This window comes from Triticum aestivum, chromosome 7B, assembly GCF_018294505.1.
Source record: "Triticum aestivum cultivar Chinese Spring chromosome 7B, IWGSC CS RefSeq v2.1, whole genome shotgun sequence".
Taxonomy (NCBI): domain Eukaryota; kingdom Viridiplantae; phylum Streptophyta; class Magnoliopsida; order Poales; family Poaceae; genus Triticum; species Triticum aestivum.
In genome coordinates, this window is record NC_057813.1 from 659490615 (window position 1) to 659510809 (window position 20195).

The following is a 20195-nucleotide window of genomic DNA, read 5'->3' on the forward strand; positions in this document are numbered from 1 at the left end:
CACAGTCCCACACCTGCTGTTATTCTCGGGCGACGGCAAACGAACCAGTAAACCCTCGTACAGTCGTACTCCCCTCCGCGTGGGAAACAACTGCCGAGTCTTCCCTGCCTCTGTGTCGTTCCCTTCCTAGGCCTCGCCGTCGTCCACCGCCCTGGTGCTCCCGGCGTGGCGTGGTCAACGTGGTCAACAACCGACATGCATCTGAAGTGGACTGTACGTGGAGAGGCTGACAGCTGGGTCCATGGCCGCACGCAAGGAAATGCCTCCTTATTACGCGCAAAATAATGATTCCTCCACCTGACATCTGGGACCCACCAAAAGGGCCTCTGTATTTCACGGAAAAAACGTTACCGCCACTGACAGCTCGGACCCACCAGCTATATCTTCGCACGCAAGGAAGTGCCTCCTTATTACGCCCAAAAAAAGAATACTCCCCATACGATGTCCACTAAGTTGACGGGGCCTACTAAGTTGACGGGGACGAAGGGCTTTGTCAACTTAGTCAATATATGCACGATTCTAGCTCGACTGACCGTACGATGTCCATCCAACGGGCGTAGTGCTTCTTCAACCTCTGGTCTTCGTATGGGTCCAGCCGCCCAAAGCAGCGCCGGTCGTGCCGCCTGCTCCTGCCTACTGTGGCCGGCTGTGCTACCGCGGAGGCCTCACCGCCTCCATACTACTACCACTGCTGGCCAAGCCATCCCTCCACTCCACTCACCCACACCCCCTGTTATTCTGCGGCGATGGCAGCGCAGCCGAACCAGTGAACCCTCGTACTCCTCTCCGCGTGGGCATCCACTGCCACGTCTTCCCCGGCTCCGCTTCATCCCCTTCCTAGGCCTCACCGTCGTCCACCGCAATGGTGCTCTCAGCGCGGCATGGTCAATGTGGTCAACGACCGAATTCCATCAGAAGAATACTGTACGTGAAGAGGCTGACAACTAGGTCCAGGGCAGCCGCAAGGAAGTGCCTCCTTATTACGCGGAAAATAATTATTCCTCCACTTGACAGCAGGGACCCACCATACGGGCCACCAGTATTTCGCGAAAAAAACGTTTGCCCCTGACTGCTGGGACCCACCCGACGGACCACCGTATTTCGCGAAAAAACGTTCCCCCTGCTGTCAGCTCGGACCCATCGGAAGTGCCTCCTTATTACGCACAAAAAAATGAATACCCCCTGCTAGCTGGGACCCACCTTTGTGGGAGGCTGACTTGTGGGCCTACTAAGTTGACGGGGATGGAGGGCTTTGTCAACTTAGTCAATATAAATGATTCTAGCTCTAGTGACCGTACAATGTCCATCCAACGGCCGTAGTGCTTCTTCAACCTCTGGTCGTCTTGCTCCAGCCACCCAAAGTAGCACCGGTCGTGCCGCATGCTCCTGCATTCCGTGGCCGGATGTGCTGCCGCGAAGGCCTCACCGCCCCCTACTATTCCCACCGCTGGCCAGGCCCTGCGGCGACGGCAGCCTCACACCGCAGCCGAACCAGTGAACCCTCGTACTCCTCTTCGCGCGGGCTTCCACTGCCGCGTCTTCCCCGGCTCCCGTCGTCCCCTTCCTAGGCCTCGCAGTCGTCCACAACCCTGGTGCTCTCGGCGCGGCGTGGTCAACGTGGTCAAGGAACGACTTCCATCGGACGTGGACTGTATGTGGAGAGGCTGACAGCTGGGTCCATGGTCGCAGCAAGGAAGTGCCTCCTTATTACATGGAAAATAATTATTCCTCCACCTGACAGCGGGGACCCACCGGACATGCCACCATATTTCGTGAAAATAACATTTCCCCCTGACTGCTAGGACCCACCAGCTGCACCTTCGCACGCAAGGAAGTGCGTCCGGGCAAAAAAAACTATTCGCCCCCCTGACTGCTGGGACCCACCAGTTACATCTTTGCACGCAAGGAAGTGCGTCCGAGCAAAAGAAAACGATTCGCCCCCCTGACTGCTGGGACCCACCAGCTACATCTTCGCACGCAAGCAAGTGCGTCCAGGCAAAAAAAACAATTCGCCCCCCTGACTGCTGGGACCCACCAGCTACATCTTCGCAGGTAAGGAAGTGCCTGACAGTCGGGACCCACCTCGTCGAAGCATATGTAGCGTTGTGATCTGGCCGCGAACGTGTATGTACATACTGGTTGATGTAGAGGTGTGCACGTGTCGTAGTAGAGGCGCGCATGTAGCATGTACACATACGTACAACGGCGAGGGTGCAAGAAAGAAAATACAGCCACATATGTACATACGGGCAGGGTCTCGAACGCCTACTCGCGCATACGTACATGGTTGGGTCGGAACGGAGAAACATCGTTGTCGTCGTGTTCATGGGGAGCCAACTGGCTGGGTCGGAACGGAATGCGTGGTCATGTTCATCGGGAGGGCTTGGACGGAATAGGCGATGGAAACGAGGCCTAGCATACCGCACACCGGAGGAAATGGACCTCCTACATTCAGAATGGGGTCCTGTTGATCGGGAGGGGTGTGGCGTACCGCAAAACGGAGGAAACGGACCTCATACGGTCGAAACGGGGGTCCTGTTGATCGAGAGGTGTGTGGAATACCGCAAAACGAACGAAACAGACTTGTGTTGGAGTGCTACGGTCGAAACGGCGGTCTTGTTCATCGGGAGGGCTGTGGCGTACCGCAAAACGGACGAAACAGACTTGTGTTGGAGTGTTACGGTCAAAACGGGGGTCCTGTTCATCGGGAGGGGTCGGGCGTACCGCAAAACGGGACTCCACGGGATACTGTTCATCTCCACCGTCGACCTCCTCCAGCCTCCATGGGCTACCGTCGACCTCCTCCAGCCTCCACGGGCTCCTGTTCATCCAGCCTCCACCGCGCGCTACTCCACCGGCTACTGTTCAACCACCCCTCCACCGTCTACTGTTCATCCAGCCCTCCACCGTCTACTGTTCATCCAGCCGTCCACACCACGTGGTCCTGTTCAACCACCCCTCCACGGCCACCCCTCCACCATCTACTGTTCATCCAGCCCTCCACACCACGGGGTCCTGTTCATCCAGAGGCAACGCCACCACTCACTGTTCATCCAAATCCCTCCCCCCCCCGCGACGCTCACTGTTCATCCAATCGATTGGCTTCAGTTAGCAGCAGTAGCAAAGGAATCGCTCCATCGGGTTCAGTTAACAGCCATCGATCGATCGCTCAGGTTCAGTAACACGTAGCCTGCAGTGCAATCGCTCGGGTTCAGTTAGAGCCCAATGCCTCGCTTGGGTTCAGTTAGAGCCAACGCCTCACACACACGCGTACGTGTACGAGAGAAACGCGCATCGCTCAGCCCCCGACCTCCCACCGTAACCGGCAACTCCCCGAAATTTTCCTCCCCCTCGTTTCTACCACGGTTTTTTCCGTCATGGACGGCCCAAAGAATGTCATGCAGCTGCGTCTCCGGCCCGCCCAGGACGAAAAGCCCATTATCTGTCATGATTTTTTGTCATAGAAGTAGGAGCCCACCACATCTATGATGATACCGGGTTTTGTCACAATTATCGTCATAGAAGTGTCATATAATGCGGAAGAAATCTTTATGGATTTTGAGACCTCTCGAACAACGACCAGCTCTCGCTACATCATGACAGTCAGTTTTCAGCTTTCTCTACTGAGGTGCTCATCCGGAAGAACCGGGACACAATCGCAGTAGTTCTCCCTGTGCCGCCTTGGCCGATATAGCGGAACATAAGGTAGCAAAACACGGGAGCCGGGCAAACCCAACATTTTACCAAAGACATGATTCGGAGCTGATGCATATAGTGCTATAAGTTCGGGGTACCGAACAGTCGTGAAGGGGTTCAGACTTGTTTGCCTTGTTCTGGGTACAGTGAAACCCCTGGCATATTAATGCGTACCAAAGTGTACGGCTACTAATTGACAGAGAATTTCAAAAAAAGAGAAGGCAAGTGAACGTCATATGCAGCCGCGGTTTTGTAATTGAATAATACGTCAAAGCGTATGAGTACAAATAGTGCGATAAAAAGGAATATGACTTCGAAACCTGCTAGGGCCAGGGCGGGAGCTGCATGCGGATTCGGACAATAGTATAATAATCATCGAGGGAAATATCTAGGGATTCCCCCGCATGTTCGAGTTGTCTCCCGCCGCGGTGTCCTTTCCTTCATAGGTCCGGTCGCCAGGTTGCCTGATGATGACCTAGGACAAAAGGTGAAACCTGAAAAGAAGATGCAAAAAATATTTGTTTGTCCCCCAGCGATTGATCCGTATTGTGGGACACCACCTGGCTGCGCCGCCGTTCATTGTCGAAATTATTAATTAAGCTGAGTTGTCGTGCCGCGCGATAGTTTGGACTCTTTTAACAGTGTCCGGGAGCTTGGCTGTCGAATTAATGTTCGACAGTGAGAGACCGCTCCGTTCTTATGCCTTTAGGGCGGCGGTATGCTCTTTCATACTGCGGGAGCGTTCAGTGTTTCCATTGACTGTTATAACGCTATGTGGACCAGGCATCTTGAGCTTAAGAGAAGTGTAGTGCGGCGCCACATTAAACCGGAGAAATGCGGCTCCTCCAAGCAGTGCGTGATAACCATCGTGGAAAGGGACGATGTCGAAGGTTAACTCTTCGCTTCTGAAGTTATCTGGGGATCCGAAGACCACTTCCGGTGTGGTTGAGCCTGTACTGCACGCCTCTACACCTGGTATGACACCTTTGAAGGTGGTTTTAGTGGGTTTGATCCTTGAAGGATCTATGCCCATCCTGTGCACTTTATCCCGATAAACCAGGTTCAGGCAACTGCCTCCATCCATGAGGACTTGCGTGAGGTGAAATCCGTCGATTATTGGGTCGAGGACCAGTGCGGCTGAGCCGCCTTGACGGGTATTGGTCGGATGATCCTTGCTATCGAAGGTGATTGAGCTGGACGACCATGGGTTGTACTTTGGGGTGACTGGCTCCATCGTGTACATGTCCTTGAGTACACACCTCCGTTCTCGCTTGGGAATGTGGGTGGCTTATATCATATTCACCATTTTATTTTACGGAGGGAACTTCTTCGGCCCCCCTGTCTTTGGTGGCCGGGGCTCCTCGTCGTCGTCATCGATTTTGAGGCCCCTTCTCCTTGCTATCGGCATTTGACTTACCGGCTTGTTTGAAGACCCAACATTCTCTGTTGGTATGATTAGCTGGTGTTCCTGGGGTGCCGTGAATTTTGCATGAACGGTCGAGTATGTGATCCAAACTGGACGTGCCCGGATTGTTTCTTTTGAATGGTTTCTTCCTTTGACCGGTAATAGAGCCGCTGAATCCGGTGTTGACAGTTGTGTCTTTGGCGCTATCGCCGTTGTTTCAGCGTTTGTGCTTGCTGCGCCAGGGCTTGTCTTTGTCCTCTCTGGATTTAGAATGTCTAGGCTTACTTGAGGTGTTGTTGCTGCGTGCTAGCCAGCTATCTTCCCCCGCACAAAAGCGGGTCATGAGCGTCATAAGGTCTGCCATGGATCTCGACTTCTCTTGTCCAAGGTGTCGGGCTAGCCATTCATCACGGATGTTATGCTTAAAGGCCGCTAGGGCTTTGGCATCCGGACAGTCGATGATTTGATTCTTTTTAGTTAAGAACCGACTCCAGAATTTCCTGTTTGACTCTTCGGGCTGTTGGATTATGTGGCTTAAGTCGTCAGCGTCCGGTGGTCATACATAAGTGCCCTGAAAGTTGTCAAGAAATGCGTCTTCCAGGTTCTACCAACTGCCGATGGAGTTTTTGGGCAGACTATTCAACTAGTGGCAGGCTGGTCCCTTGAGTTTTAGTGGGAGATACTTGATGGCATGGGGATAATCACCACGGGCCATATGAATGTGGAGAAGGAAGTCTTCAATCCACACCCCAGGATCTGTTGTCCCATCATATGATTCGATGTTTACGGGTTTAAACCCTTTTTGGAACTCGTGGTCCATTACTTCATCGATGCAGCAAAGGGGGTGTGCAGCGCCTCTATGTCGGGCTACATCGCGATGCAGTTCGGATGGAGCTGGTCTGCGGTATTCGGCCCAGACATTTTGTTTTTTATTGTACCTGGTGTGGCAGCCGTCGTTGTGCACTAGGGCGTGCCCCCGCGATCCGTAGATCGACCTAGGTTGACCTGTTCTCCTTTGCAAGTCGTGCCATAGGTTATTTGTATATCCTCGAGCTTTTGCATTTATTTTTGTTCAGCGACGCGGTGCGGGTCTGTGTTTGGGCCGATGCACCAATTTGTCTCGGCCACGTGGTGGCCGGTCAGCTGTATCCCGCACTGGTAGTTTAGGCTCTAGTGCTTTGTCGTCGAATTGAGGTAACAACCTGCGCTTTGGGTAGCTTTTGGTTAGGCGCTCGAGTCCAGATTCCTCGGCTGCCAGGACCTCGGTCCATTTATCAGTGAGCAAATCTTGATTAGCTTCAAGCTGCTGCTGTTTTTTCTTCAGGCTCTTTGCAGTGGCTATAAGCCGGCGCTTGAAGCGCTCCTGTTCGACGGGGTCCTCTCGTACGGTAAATTCTTCGTCGCTAAGGCTCACCTCGTCCTCAAAGAGGGACATGTGATTATCGTTCTCCGAGTCTTCATTTATGGCCTGTTCGTCAGGGCTGACTTGCCCATGCTCCCATCCGGCCTGTTCGAAACCTGGCTGGGTGGGGTCGTCTTCGTTATCTTCGGCATCGTCCAGAGTGCTATTGTCTCCTGTGGCGGTATTGCAGTTTTTACCATGGCGTTGTTTAGAGCGGCGCCGCTGACGTCGGCGCTTCGGCTGCTTCTCGGGAGGTTTGTCCTCACATGTATCTTTTTTGTCCTCGCCATTATCTTCTTTGGGGGTATCCACCATGTAAATATCGTATGACGAGGTGGCTGTCCAGCGCCCTATGGGTGGTGGTTCCTCTTCTTCTCCCGCATCGTTGTCCATACTGTCGATGTCTTCGGAGTCGAAGTCAAGCATGTCGGTCAAGTCGTCGTACGTGGGTGGGCAGCGAAGTTCTTCGTCGCCCGTTTCCCACTCAAGCCGGACATAGTTCGGCCAAGAATCTCCTAACAAGGAGAGAGATCTTAACGAATTTAATACATCGCCCAAGGGCGAGTGTTGAAAGATGTCCGCGGAGGTGAACTCCAAGATCGGCGCCCAATCAGATTCGACGGGCACGGACACACGCGGTTCAGAACCTATATCCGGAGACGAGTCCGAGGGTCCAATGGCACAGGCCTCGCTAGAGGTTGAATCTGTGTTCGTCTCAAGCGTTGTAGAGTATGTGACTTCCTTGGTGGGGTCCAGCCCCCGTCCGCGGACGGCGCGATCTGTTCTGGATCTAGGGCCAGGATAGTCACATGCGCTGTCTCCTGATCATAGTCCGATGACAGATTTAAGTCATGTTCATCGTGGCTATAGGGAGTGGTTGTCGTGGGTTCAAATCCGTCGAAGATCAAGTCTCCGCGGATATCGGCAATGTAGTTCAAACTTCCAAACCTGACCCGATGGCCAGGGGCGTAGCTGTCGATCTGCTCCAGATGACCAAGTGAGTTGGCCCGCAGTGCGAAGCTGCTGAATACGAAGATCTGTCCGGGGAGAAAAGTCTCGCCCTGGATAACATCATTGTATATGATTAAGGGAGCTATGAAGCCTTACGATTACGACATAGTGGAACTCTCAATGAAAGCACCAATATCGGTGTCAAAACCGGCAGATCTCGGGTAGGGGGTCCCGAACTATGCGTCTAAGGCTAATGGTAACAGGAGGCGGGGACACGATGTTTACCCAGGTTCGGGCCCTCTCTATGGAGGTAATACCCTACTTCCTGCTTGATTGATCTTGATGATATGAGTATTACAAGAGTTGATCTACCACGAGATCGAAGAGGCTAACCCTAGGAGCTAGCTTATGATTCTGATTGTTCTTGTCCTACGGACTAAACCCTCCAGTTTATATAGACACCGGAGGGGGCTAGGGTTACATAGAGTCGGTTATAGAGAAGGAAATCTACATATCTGAATCGCCAAGCTTGCCTTCCACGCAAAGGAGAGTCCCATTCGGACATGGGACGGAGTCTTCTATCTTGTATCTTCATAGTCCAACAGTCCGGCTAAAGCATATAGTCCGGCTGTCCAAGGACCCCTTAATCCAGGACTTCCTCAGCCGCCTCCTCCTCTCTTCCACCATGGCCCATTAAGGCTCATTAACTCCCCGGGGGGTTCCGGTAACCTCCCGGTACTCCGGAAAAATGCCCGAACCACTTGGAACCTTTCTGGTGTCCAAACATAGCCTTCCAATATATCAATCTTTATGTCTCGACCATTTCTAGACTCCTCGTCATGTCCGTGATCACATTAGGGACTCCAAACCACCTTTGGTACATCAAACACATAAACTCATAATATCGATCGTCATCGAACGTTAAGCGTGCGGACCATATGGGTTCGAGAACTATGTAGACATGACCGAGACTCACTTCCGGTCAATAAGCAATAGCGAAACCTGGATGCTCATATTGGTTCCTACATATTCTACGAAGATCTTTATCGGTCATACCGCATAACAACATACGTTGTTCCCTTTGTCATCGGTATGTTATTTTCCCGAGATTCGATCGTCGGTATCTCAATACCTAGTTCAATCTCATTACTGGCAAGTCTCTTTACTCGTTCCGTAATACTTCATCCCGCAACTAACTCATTAGTCACAATGCTTGCAAGGCTTATAGTGATGAGTATTACCGAGAGGGCCCAGAGATACCTCTCCGAAACACGGAGTGACAAATCCTAATCTCGATCTATGCCAACTCAACAAACACCTTCGGAGACACCAGTGGAGCACCTTTAAAATCACTCATTTATGTTGCGACGTTTGGTAGCACACAAAGTCTTCCTCCGGTATTCGGAAGTTGCATAATTTCATAGTCTGAGGAACTTGTATAAGTCATGAAGAAAGCAGTAGCAATGAAACTGACATGATCATAATGCTAAGCTAATTGATGGGTCATGTCCAACACATCATTCGCCTAATGATGTGATCCCTTTCATCAAATGACAACACATGTCCATGGTTAGGAAACATAACCATCTTTGATTAACAAGCTAGTCAAGTAGAGACATAGTAGGGATTATATGTTTTGTCTATGTATTCATACATGTACTAAGTTTCCGGTTAATACAATTATAGTATGAATAATAAACATTTATCATGAATTAAGGAAATAAATAATAACTTTATTATTGCCTCTAGGGCATATTTCCTTCAGGCCTTGCCTCATCGGAAACGGAAAAAACATGTTTTTTCTTTTTCTTTCCTTCCTCGAGAGGCATGGTTGTGCTTTCGCGAGAGTCACAGCTGTGCCTCCTTGGAAACGAAAAAATACATTTTCTCCTTTTTTTTCCTTCCGCGAGAGTCACGGGTTTGCTTCCATGAGAGGCACGGTTGTGATTTCGTGAGAGGCACGGGCGTGTCTCTTTCGAAAAGGGAAAAACCCATGCTTCCGGTTTGGTTTTTTCATCCGGTTTTTTTCTGGAAAAAAGTTCGTCAAAACCTATCAACATGCGATCTAGTTTTGAAGATTTGGACGTGAGGAATCCAACGGTGAAAGAGATTCGAGATTTGGACGCATGGTTTAAAAGATAAACCATTTTGAATAAACAGATCTACGAAAAAAGGGAAAACTCTCAGGTTGCGACAAGTGACGCACATGCAGCAACCCATTTATCGCAACCTGAGAAGGTTGGAATGATCTTTGCAATGAGTACTCTTGAACTAGTAATTTCGGAAATTCTCGCGCCAGCAGCGGCCTCGTCGTTCCCCACGCTGCTCGATCACGTGTGGGCTGAGAAAGCATGGCCAACAACGTCTACAGCGAGTACACACGCATTACTTCACTGCAACGCACCCTTTAAAAAAAACTGCAACGCATGTCATGGCGGCGGGTGTGACGCGCCGAAGCTGCTGGACGAATTGCACTGCGTGCGCGTGTGGCCTCCGAGGACAAATAGGCACCAAAGTTCATATATAAGGACCACGGGAGATTGAAGCATTAATACGGCGTGAGCTCAATTATATAGTACTCTCTTCTTTCCGGTTTATAAGGTTGAAATCTGAATCTTATCAACCAAAGCATTTTGTATGTGAAGAAATGTATCTCGTATTTTACAAAACTATCTCAATTAAGCTCATGCATTAATTTGGATTAATTATAGTGCATGCATGCTTGATCACCAGATAAGTAGGAACATTACATGCATTGATGTGTTCTTTTTTAATTCTTATATGTAAAAATTTAATTTGTCTCAGAAACTAAAAATAAGATGGAGATGAGCCCCTTAAATTGAAAAAATAAAAAAAGTTGAGATAAACCCTATAAACCGGAAATGAGGGAGTAGCATTTGGAATGGAGACAAGATCGCGCCTGCCTTAATTATTAAATGAGTTTTTCTCGCCACAAATTTCTGCTGCTACAGATGTCTAAACTCTAGAGCAGAGATCTAGTTGAAGCAGCGCACGATACATGATGCCGAGGTCAGGCGCCTTCTAGGTGACAGTCCTCCGCATTAAAGCTCATGATGGGTATGGTATCATGGAGGTCGAAGATGAAGCGATGGTTGACTTGCTGCCGGGCGCCGATGACCGTCAGATCCGTGGACGAGACGAAGCCAAGGCACTGGTAATGGTGGCCGCTGACGACGAGCGGCATGAACACATGCTCCGGCAAGATCCGGAGCCACGCACCATTCTCGAAATGGAGTGTCATGCTCGGGAGGACGTGCGCCGCTGGGTGCTGCACGCACTTGTGGCCTCGGACCACCACGATATGTGCTCCGTGGTGCTCCAGGTGTTGCCGCACCGCCTGCTCGATGTGGACGTACGCCGCGTGCACGAACGACGTCATCTTCGTGCCGATGTCGATCACGCACCCGCCCGTCCCGTGCGCGGTGCGCCGAAACATATCCGGCGTGACGCTGCGCAGTCGGTTGACGCCGATGGTGATCCCCGCGAGCTTGACGAAGTAGGCCTCTCTGTTCTCGGCCGGCGCAAGGACAGGCGTGCTCTGGCGGTGCACACCCGCCGGTGGACGGCTAGGGATGTCGTTACCAAACCGGAGGTAGCTGTACAGGCTTGTCCCCGGCTTAAACGGGCAGTAGGAGAACTTGGAGAAGCGGCCGCCATGGTGTGGAAGGACCTGCTTCGTGAAAGCTGTCGGAGGCTTGCCCACCGGTCCCATTCCCAAGCTGAGGATGCCGGCGACAGTGTCCTGGTTATGGAAGTGCTCGGTGTGATGGGCGCAGCCAAAGACGATGCCCTCCAGTGGCACAAACTGGTTGTTCCCGGTCGGCAAGGAGAAGGTGTCCCTGGCAAGGTACCCCGAAGCCCCGGTGGCGTCCCGATATTCAATGCGGAACCCGCACGCCCCGTTTGGCAAAGCTTGGTAGGGAGGACGACACCAGAGGGTATTGTGTGCCGGGACGGTGCTGTAGGTCGGGGACTTGGTTGGATCGAACACCGGGGTGAGCTGCGGCAGACAGGGCTGACACGGCAAGCACTGCATCCAGGACAAGCCGCCCGCCATGTCCAGTGCGAGCTGGTAATTCTGGAACCCAGCCCCCGTGCCGATGCCCACCATGACGGCGTACATCATTTCCTGCAGCGGGCACATGAACGGCCGTATCTCATTTGGCAGGATTTGGTGCTTGATCCTGCACTTTACCTGCTCCTTGGCACGCTGGAGGCTCGCCAAGTCGTAGTGTGTCGGCTGGTGGTTGGCGATGAGCCGGAGGCTGAAGCCACCACCGCCGCTGCCGTTGAACGGCGGCGACGACGACACCAAGGCCGTGACGCCATGGGAGAATGGCACCAGGACAACAAGGAGGGCTAGTGCTAGAATTGATTTGGGCGCCATGGAGAACGAATTGATCGGTGGTGCTTGTGTGGAATGAGATGTTCTGGAGCTATGGCATTGGGAAGCTATATATACCAATCAAATCCATCAGTGTTCATATCCAATCGCTATAAAAGGTGAATGAGACCAAATTATATCTCATCTAGGAATAGATGAGTTCTAGCAAAACTGTTTAATGAATGCCCCGGAGGAACCTAGTTTTAGGATTTGATATCCGCTTTACACATCTATGAGCATTACGGCATCTCCAGCCGTTGGCCTCCCAGGGGGCGTCTAAAAGCGCCGCCTGGGGGTGAGCCGGCGCAAAAAAGGCCCTGGGGGCGAGTCGGTCCCCAGCCGTTGGTTCCCAGGCGCGTATTAAAAAAAAGAAGGGCCGTTCGGCGAAGTTATGATAAAAAGTAGGTAAATTTCGGCTAAACATGGCAAATTTCGGCGAAATTCGCGCATTTTCATTACATTAACCTAATCTAAAAAAGAAAAGGGCTGAAGTCGTCGCTGCCATCGTCGTCGTCGGCCTTCTCCTCCTTGACGCGGGCGCCCCTGCTGGACCCGGCGTCGCCATGGCGGATTGGCGACGTCGCGTCGTCGTCGTCGTCGTCGCTGTCGCGTAGGACGACGACCCCGTCTTCATCGCGGCCGCGTCGGCGGTCCTCGAAGCGGCGCACTGGCGCTCCTTCACCTTCTCCCGGCGCGCCTTCTCCATCGCAATGGAGTCCTGGCGCGCCCATTCTAGGGCCGCATCGTCGTCGTCGAACTCCGCCTTCACCGGCGTCAGCCCCGGCTCCCTCTTCACCGGCGCCAGCCCCGGCTCCGTCTTTGGCTTGACGAAGCGCGGAGGAGCCGACGAGGAGGAGGCGCGCCAGCCGCCCTCGTTGATGACGATGCCGGCGCGGCGAGTGCGCCGGCCGAGCGGCGACTCCGCCGCAGGCTCGGCCTTGACGCCGAGCAGGGCCAGAGTGCCGGAGGAGTGCGATGAGGATCGGGAGGAGGAGGAGGAGGAGGACCCGAACCTCCTTGGCGCCCATGGCCCGACGCGTCGGTGCTGCGCCGGGGGGTATGCCAACGGCGGGTCGTTGCCGCCCTCGAGGTACGTGAGCACGCCCTCGAGTGTGCGGACGGGGACGCCCCACCAGAGGTGGCGCCCCTCGCTGTTCTGCCGGCCGCCGACCACCGGCGCGCCGTTGGTGGACGCCAATCGCTGCTGCTGGCGGCGCTCGAAATACGCCGCCCAGGCCGCGTGGTTGTCGGCGGCGTACTGGGGGAGGGAGAGTTGGGCGTCGGTGAGGGACGCGCGCACGATCTCGACCTCCTCGGCGAAGTACTTCGGCTTCGCCACGACGTCGGGCAACGGGGAAATGGGCACTCCCCCGGTGCTGAGTCTTCACCCCGTCGGCCCGGCGCGCATGTCCGGCGACGCTGGGATGTTCGCCTGGAAAAGGAGTCAGGACTCCTGTTCGCGGAGCAAACGGTGGCCGAAGCCGTTGGCCGCCGCCTCGTCTCCGGGGAAGCGTTCTGCCATGGCGACGGCGGGGCTGGGCGGGCTCGGGAGAGGTAGAGGGAGGGGCTGGGCGGCGGCGCTCGGGAGAGGCAGGGAGAGGGAGGGGCTGGACGGCGGCGAGGGGCGGGGCTGGTGTGGGCACAGGCGAGTGGAGGTTGCCGGCTTTTATAGCCGGGCCCCGCCCGTGTGTACGCGTGCGAGGGAGGGGAGGCGTCAGCGCGCCGTCCCGTGAAGCGCCGCCCGTGAGGAATCAATGGCAAGGCTGACAGGCGGCAGCCTTGCCATTGATTCCACGCGGGAACCGAGGCTGTTGGGGGAAGACGAGGCGCCGAGTCGCTGACGCGGCTGGCCCGCGTCTTTTTCGCGCCAAAACAGCTCGCCCCGGCGCCCCCGGGCGCCCCCCAGCGCGCCGGGTTCGGGCTGGGTCCGCCGACGCTGTTTTCGGCCCAAGCCGGCGAAAATCGGGCTCCTGGGGGCGCAACTGGGCCGTTTTTTCGGTGCCGGCGCGAAAAAATCGCCTGGGGAGGCCTTCCAGGTGGCGCGGCTGGAGATGCCCTTAATAAGCCTACGATTGAATGTATATAGTAAATGTACGTCTGGAGGAAATCCGTTTCGAGTATATTTAATTAGTATAAGAGATTGAACCGGTCCAGTTGACCATGCTCTTGGCATTAGGGATGCAAGCGGACGCTTGTCCAGGATCGTTCGCGAAGCAACAATTGTACTAATGTGCATTACATTGATAACCGTGTTAGTTTCATCTTTCTGTTCGCGGACGCTCGCGGACCCTTTGTATGCCCCATTTGCACTTAATGCCTACGATTGAATGTTTAGTAAAGAGTATGTGTAGGGGAAATCCATTTCGAGATATTCGAAGTACATCTATCTATCTATTTATCTATCTATCTATCTATCTATGATTATACATTAACATCTACATCTACATCTACATCTATCTCTATCTCTATCTATATCTTATATCCTATATTTTTTCTTATCTTATATTTACTAATTGGAGGCACCATTAAAGCCTTCACATTAATCCACATCATCAAAATTAATTACACCGTTGGATTATAGAATTTACGTCCAAGATGAAAGGAAAACTTACATAATATAGATGGTCGTCCCATCGAAAAATAAAACATCCGACACGTTCAATGTAAAAAAAAGCATCCACGGTTTCTTAAAAACTCCACGCATGGAAAGGAGCCAAAAACGGATTGCATCTGACATGTTCAATGTTTGTGCTTTTAAAAAACAAAAAAATATGTGGGAGAAACAATACAAGGAAAGCATCCACGGTTCCTTTTTCAAGGATCGCCTCCTTCCATATAAACGTCACGGATGAAAAGAAAAAAAAATTGCATCCACAGATGAAAAGAAAAAAAAACAGATTGCGTAAGACACGTCCAACGTTCATGTTCTTTCCTTTTTTGGGAAAACACATTCAACATCGGTGAGAAAAAACAAGGAAAGCATCCACGATTTCTATTTTAAAGATATCCTCCTACCATATAATGTCAACGGATGAAAATGAAAAAAAACAAAGATTGCATCTGACGTTGGTGAACCAAAAGGAAAGAATCCACCCAGTGGCGGACGTAGAAACAAAATGAAGGGTGTGCACACTTTAAAAAAATTAAAGTCTATTTCAATTAGCTTGCATGATCTTAAATATAAGCTAATTTTTACATGATGAAAAATTGTTTTTCAAAATTCTGGGTGTGCCATGGCACACGTGGCACACCCCCTAGGTACGTCACTGAATCCACCGTTCCTTTGCCTCCTTCCATAAATACTACACCGATGAAAAGAAAAAAAATAGATTCGTTTGATGACCATTGAAAGTCCGGAAATTCAAAATGAAAAAAAAGATTGCATCTGACGTTGGTGAACCAAAAGGAAAGAATCCACCGTTCCTTAGAAAATGATCTCCTTCCATAAATACTGCACCGATGAAAAGGAAGAAAAAAAAGATCCGTTTGATGACCATTGAAAGTCCGGTAATTCAATGGTTTCCCGATTCAAAGAGGAAAGACATTCACGCAAAAAAAGAAAAAAAACATTTCTAACTCTACTCCAGGCAGCTGGAACGTAACATATACTAGATCGTTCCGTCCAAAAAACAAAAATGACACGTACAGTTGGTGTTCAAAAAACAAGAAAAGCATCCATTGATTCCTTGAAAAAAGGATAAACTCTTTCCACAAAAAATTCAGATAGATCCATTTGCTGTCCAATGAAAGTCCATAAATAAATTCTTCTAGCAATAGACAACGGAAAAAATACTCACGCAAAGAAGGGAAACCATCTGTCCCTAAAAAAAATGAAATCTAGGTAACATGTAATCTAGCCTTGATATGATTCTTTGGAGGTGATGATTGCTAATACATATTTGCATAAGCATATATAGTACGTCTATGCATATCTTTTGTTTTGTCCTTATAACAGAGAGAAAAAATAGCTAATGAAACATCTTTGTATACGTATTAATCAGTGCATCAACAAAAAAAGAATCTGGAGGTATCATGCGCCACATAAATCTAATATGAATGCATGATATGTTTTAGTACAATATAAACACATGATTGTCTATGCGATATATTAGATATGTATAATAAGGATAGAAAATTTTAAAATTTCCATCCACATTAATCATAACAGAATTTTTTTAAGAATTCATTGGTAGAGAAAAAAACCTTCTAATGTGAATAATATTTGGTTTTTATATAGTATAATAAGAATACACAACTTCCCCTTTTAAAATACGTATATTATTTCCTACAATATCACGTGTGTTCACACAAAGTAATGCATGCATGTGTCCATTATTGTATATAGAAACAAAGTATTTATAATTCTACTGTTCTTCCTTGGCAAAAAGAAATATGTATTTCTTCTTTTAGGTTAATTAAGAAAGGAAGATAAATGCTACAATAGAACACATGATTTTATACTGTCATGTATGTTGACACAAATTCATGCATGCATGTGTCCATTATTGTATATAGAAACAAAGTATTTATAATTCTACCGTTCTTCCTTGGCAAAACGAAATATGTATTTCTTCTTTTCGGTTCACTAAGAAAGGAAGATAAATGCTACAATCGAACACTTTATTTTATACCTCTTAGAAACTTATAGATCACAACTGCATGATACATACAATAACTTTTGCATCTGTAATCATGTTTTCTACCAACATAACTAATATACACTTATATAACCTGCATAAAGTAGCACATCCTTATTTCCACATATGTTCTACAAATCCGACGTGATTTGCTATCACACAGCGATATTACTTACTCCCTCCGTCTAGGTGTGTAAGTCATCTTACGAAAACCAAATAATCCCAAAACACTAAGGCACGATGCATTAACTTCTATCTCGTTTCTTGTTTATTGACATATCAACCAATAAGAGATGAGGAGTGTACATGGTTTTAATGACTTGAGACTACAAATACGACATGCAGTGGTTAGTTCATTGCATGCAATGGTATTAATTAGCAAATAAACATTAAAGTCTCTCGTTTTCCTCTCCTTGGTCATGGTGCACAGCCTAAGATGACTTACTCACCTAGACGGAGGGAGTATATCGTTGTGACACAACCGGACTTAAATAATGTAATCATAAAATAGTCAAAGCAATGTAAGTTCATTGGATCCAATGTGCATGTGTAATAATAATAACCTATATCAATATATTCATATGATTGTTTGACATTTCTAATTTGCCAAAACCATGTAATATCTAATATTAAAATTGCTAGCCCGTGCAGGTGCATGGGTTGTCGACTAGCTTCTACTAATTAGAGATTCCCTAGAAAGTATACTTCTACTCCCTCCGTTTCCTTTTAGTCTGCATATAAGGTTTGGTCAAAGTCAAGCTTTGCATAGTTTGACTAACTTTATATTAAAAAATATCAACATTCACAATATGAAATCAACATTTTCAGATGCACCATGAAATGTATTTTCATATTATATAGTTTAAGTATTGTAGATGTTCATATTTTTCAATATAAATTTGGTCAAACTTTGTGTAGTTTGACTTTGATCAAAACTTATACGCGGAGTAAAAAGGAACGGAGGGAGTACTAATTAGAGACTCCCTAGAAATTCACACGTTAATCAGTAAATACAAGCTGTTATTCTGGTGGATCCAAGTTATAATGGAGTAGATTAGTTAGATGAAAATCCAACATTAATTGTAGAAATTGGAGAAAACATAAATCGGTCCATCTGTTGCGATCAAATTATGACGACGGTCTAGATTTAATACGATGACTTTCTCGTGCAAAACATAATAGCCACAAACCCTTACTGCAAACCAGCATGTGGTTGGATGGTTAGAAAGATAATGGTATCCCCTGCCCATCATATTTCAAGTTTCATACTTGACATTCGTGCTCGCATTTTCCTGGATTTATTCTAGGCCTTCCGGCGATGTACGTTCAGCGGGAGGAGACATTCCCGTCGACTACAAAAACATCTGTGGTGACTTCGCCAACCTCAAGATTATATGCCGGTCCAGTCTGTTGGAGGTGCTCATAGGAATAGTGTGTGCGTTTATAGGGGTGACTGTATCCTTATGTATATAAGTGACTTCAATTGTACTATGTAAAAAAAAGCCGCAAACCCTTATTTTGCACCAAGCGATCCTAACAAACCTACCATGCTTTCAACAACGATCCGTATATTGTGCCCTTCGGCCGCATCTGCAACCATCTCGCGATTGAGCTCCAATTTCGTGGATGCATGCGTGGGCGCGTACATATCAGCGATCCTAACAAACCTACCATATTCTCAACAATTGATCCATATGTTCTGCCATTCAGCCGCATCTGCAGCCATCTCGTGATTGAGCTCCAATTTCTTTTTTTTTTGGAAAAACTTCCAATCTATTCATCTTCAATCATTGCAGTACAACGAATACCAGAAATAAAAATTACATCCAGATTCGTAGACCACCTAGCGACGACTACAAGCACTGAAGCGAGCCGAAGGCGTGCCACCGTCATTGCCCCTCCATCGCCGGAGCCGGGCACAACTTGTTGTAGTAGACAGTCGGAAAGTCGTCGTACTAAGGCTCCATAGGACCAGCACCCCAGAACAGCAACCGCCGCCGATGAAAAATAACGTAGATCGGAAGGATCCAAACCGAAGACACACAGACATATACGAACAACGATAAGATCCGAGCAAATCCACCAAAGATAGATCTGCCGGAGACACACCTCCACACGCCCACCAACGATGCTAGACGCACCGCCGAAACGGGGGCTAAGCGGGGAGACATTTATTCCATCTTCAGGGAGCCGCCGCCGTCTCGCCTTTCTGAGTAGGACACAAACCCTAACAAGATTGAAAAAAACTACTAAAAACGAAGCCCTCCCGCCGGCCCTTGGCAGGATCCACCGCGCCTCCATGGCCCTAGGGCCACCGGAGACGAGGCGGACCTGCGATGGCGCCGGCAAGACGCACGAACCCTAACTTTCTTTCTTGGATGCATGCGTGGGCGTATTGAGAATGTGCATCTTACTTACCCTAATCTTCTTATCTTTCACGTTCTAATCGTGCTACAAACTAGCATCAATCTTTTGTCCCATAGATGAGCCGGTTCCATGGTGGTTAAGGAGGCGTACTCATGGCAGTTAATTTGAAGCAACTAGATAATACCCCACGCGTTGCAGCGGGATTTGTAGCACTAAATTTGTCGTCAATACAATTTCAATATGCTAAAGTACTTTTTAGGAGCATAAAGTACGATAGGTATCATAATCTGCATGGGCATGAAAAGTTTGTCCATGAGGCAAGCCAAGCAGAACTATCAAAATCATCTTACCGCAAAAAATAAAAATAAAAGTAGGTCAAATGAGCATCTGGAGAATGAGCTGAAGTAATGGGATGTATATGCCTTGCACTGATCTGGTCAGAATAAAGGAAATGAAACACACATAATCGGAATGGCGGCATGTTGAGAAAAAAGGTTAATAATTTTTTTCTTGTGATTCAAAAATAATAATTGCTGAGATGGCTGCTTTGTTGAATACCTAGTTGGTGTGTATATTGGAGGGACCGTGTGCTTTGGTTAACACTTAATTGTCTACACTTACCTTTTTAAGTGAGGCGTACTAAAATATGCATCGTATATCAAAATTTTAAACTTTTCTTGAAGATGTATCAAGCTCACCTCTATTCTAAGTAATTTTCATTTCAATATGTATAGCAGATGGGCATGCATTATCCTTCATAACAAAGTGATTCGTATAAACAATTAAACATAGATAATAAGCCATTGAAGATGAGAAACGGAGGGGAGAAAGTATGCAATATTATAGAAGAAAACAACCACAATTTCCTTACCAATCTCATGCTTCGTAAATAGGTCTGTGGTGTTTTTGTGGTGTTTTAGAGCATGGTTAATAGTACAGGCAGATGCTGGCTATATGATCTTGCCATATCATTTATAGCCAAGCTTACAGCCGACAAGTATAATAATAGCATATAAATATGTAATCCCTCCTTCCATCTATATAGGGCCTAATACGTTTTTTGAGACTAACTTTGATCAAATTTTAGAGCAATAATATATGACATGCAACTTACACAAAGCATACCGTCAAATTCATATGTGAAAGGAGCTTCCAATGATATAATTTTCACATTATACATCGCATGCACTATTAATCTTATCAATAATCTCTCTCCACCGCCACCTCTCCTCGCCTCTCCTTCCAATGTCGGCCGCCGCGGCCCTCCCCGTACCTCCCCCTCATGGCTCCTCTCTTTATCACCGGCGCCATGGCTGTGCTCGGAGGAGGACC

General features: G+C 48.8%; 1 protein-coding gene across 1 annotated transcript; it reads right to left on the reverse strand.

Moving 5' to 3' along the window:
- Positions 1–10357: 10357 nt before the first annotated feature.
- On the reverse strand, positions 10358–11883 carry LOC123161861 (aspartic proteinase nepenthesin-2-like). Its single transcript, XM_044579682.1, has one exon. It carries the CDS (start codon positions 11860–11862, stop codon positions 10486–10488), a length of 1377 nt encoding a protein of 458 aa, XP_044435617.1. The 5' UTR covers positions 11863–11883; the 3' UTR covers positions 10358–10485.
- Between the last annotated feature and the right edge of the window lie 8312 nt (positions 11884–20195).

Coding starts and splice junctions, on each gene's coding strand:
- LOC123161861 (XM_044579682.1), bottom strand. CDS start 11,862: ATGGCGCCCAAATCAATTCTAGCACTAGCCCTCCTTGTTGTCCTGGTG.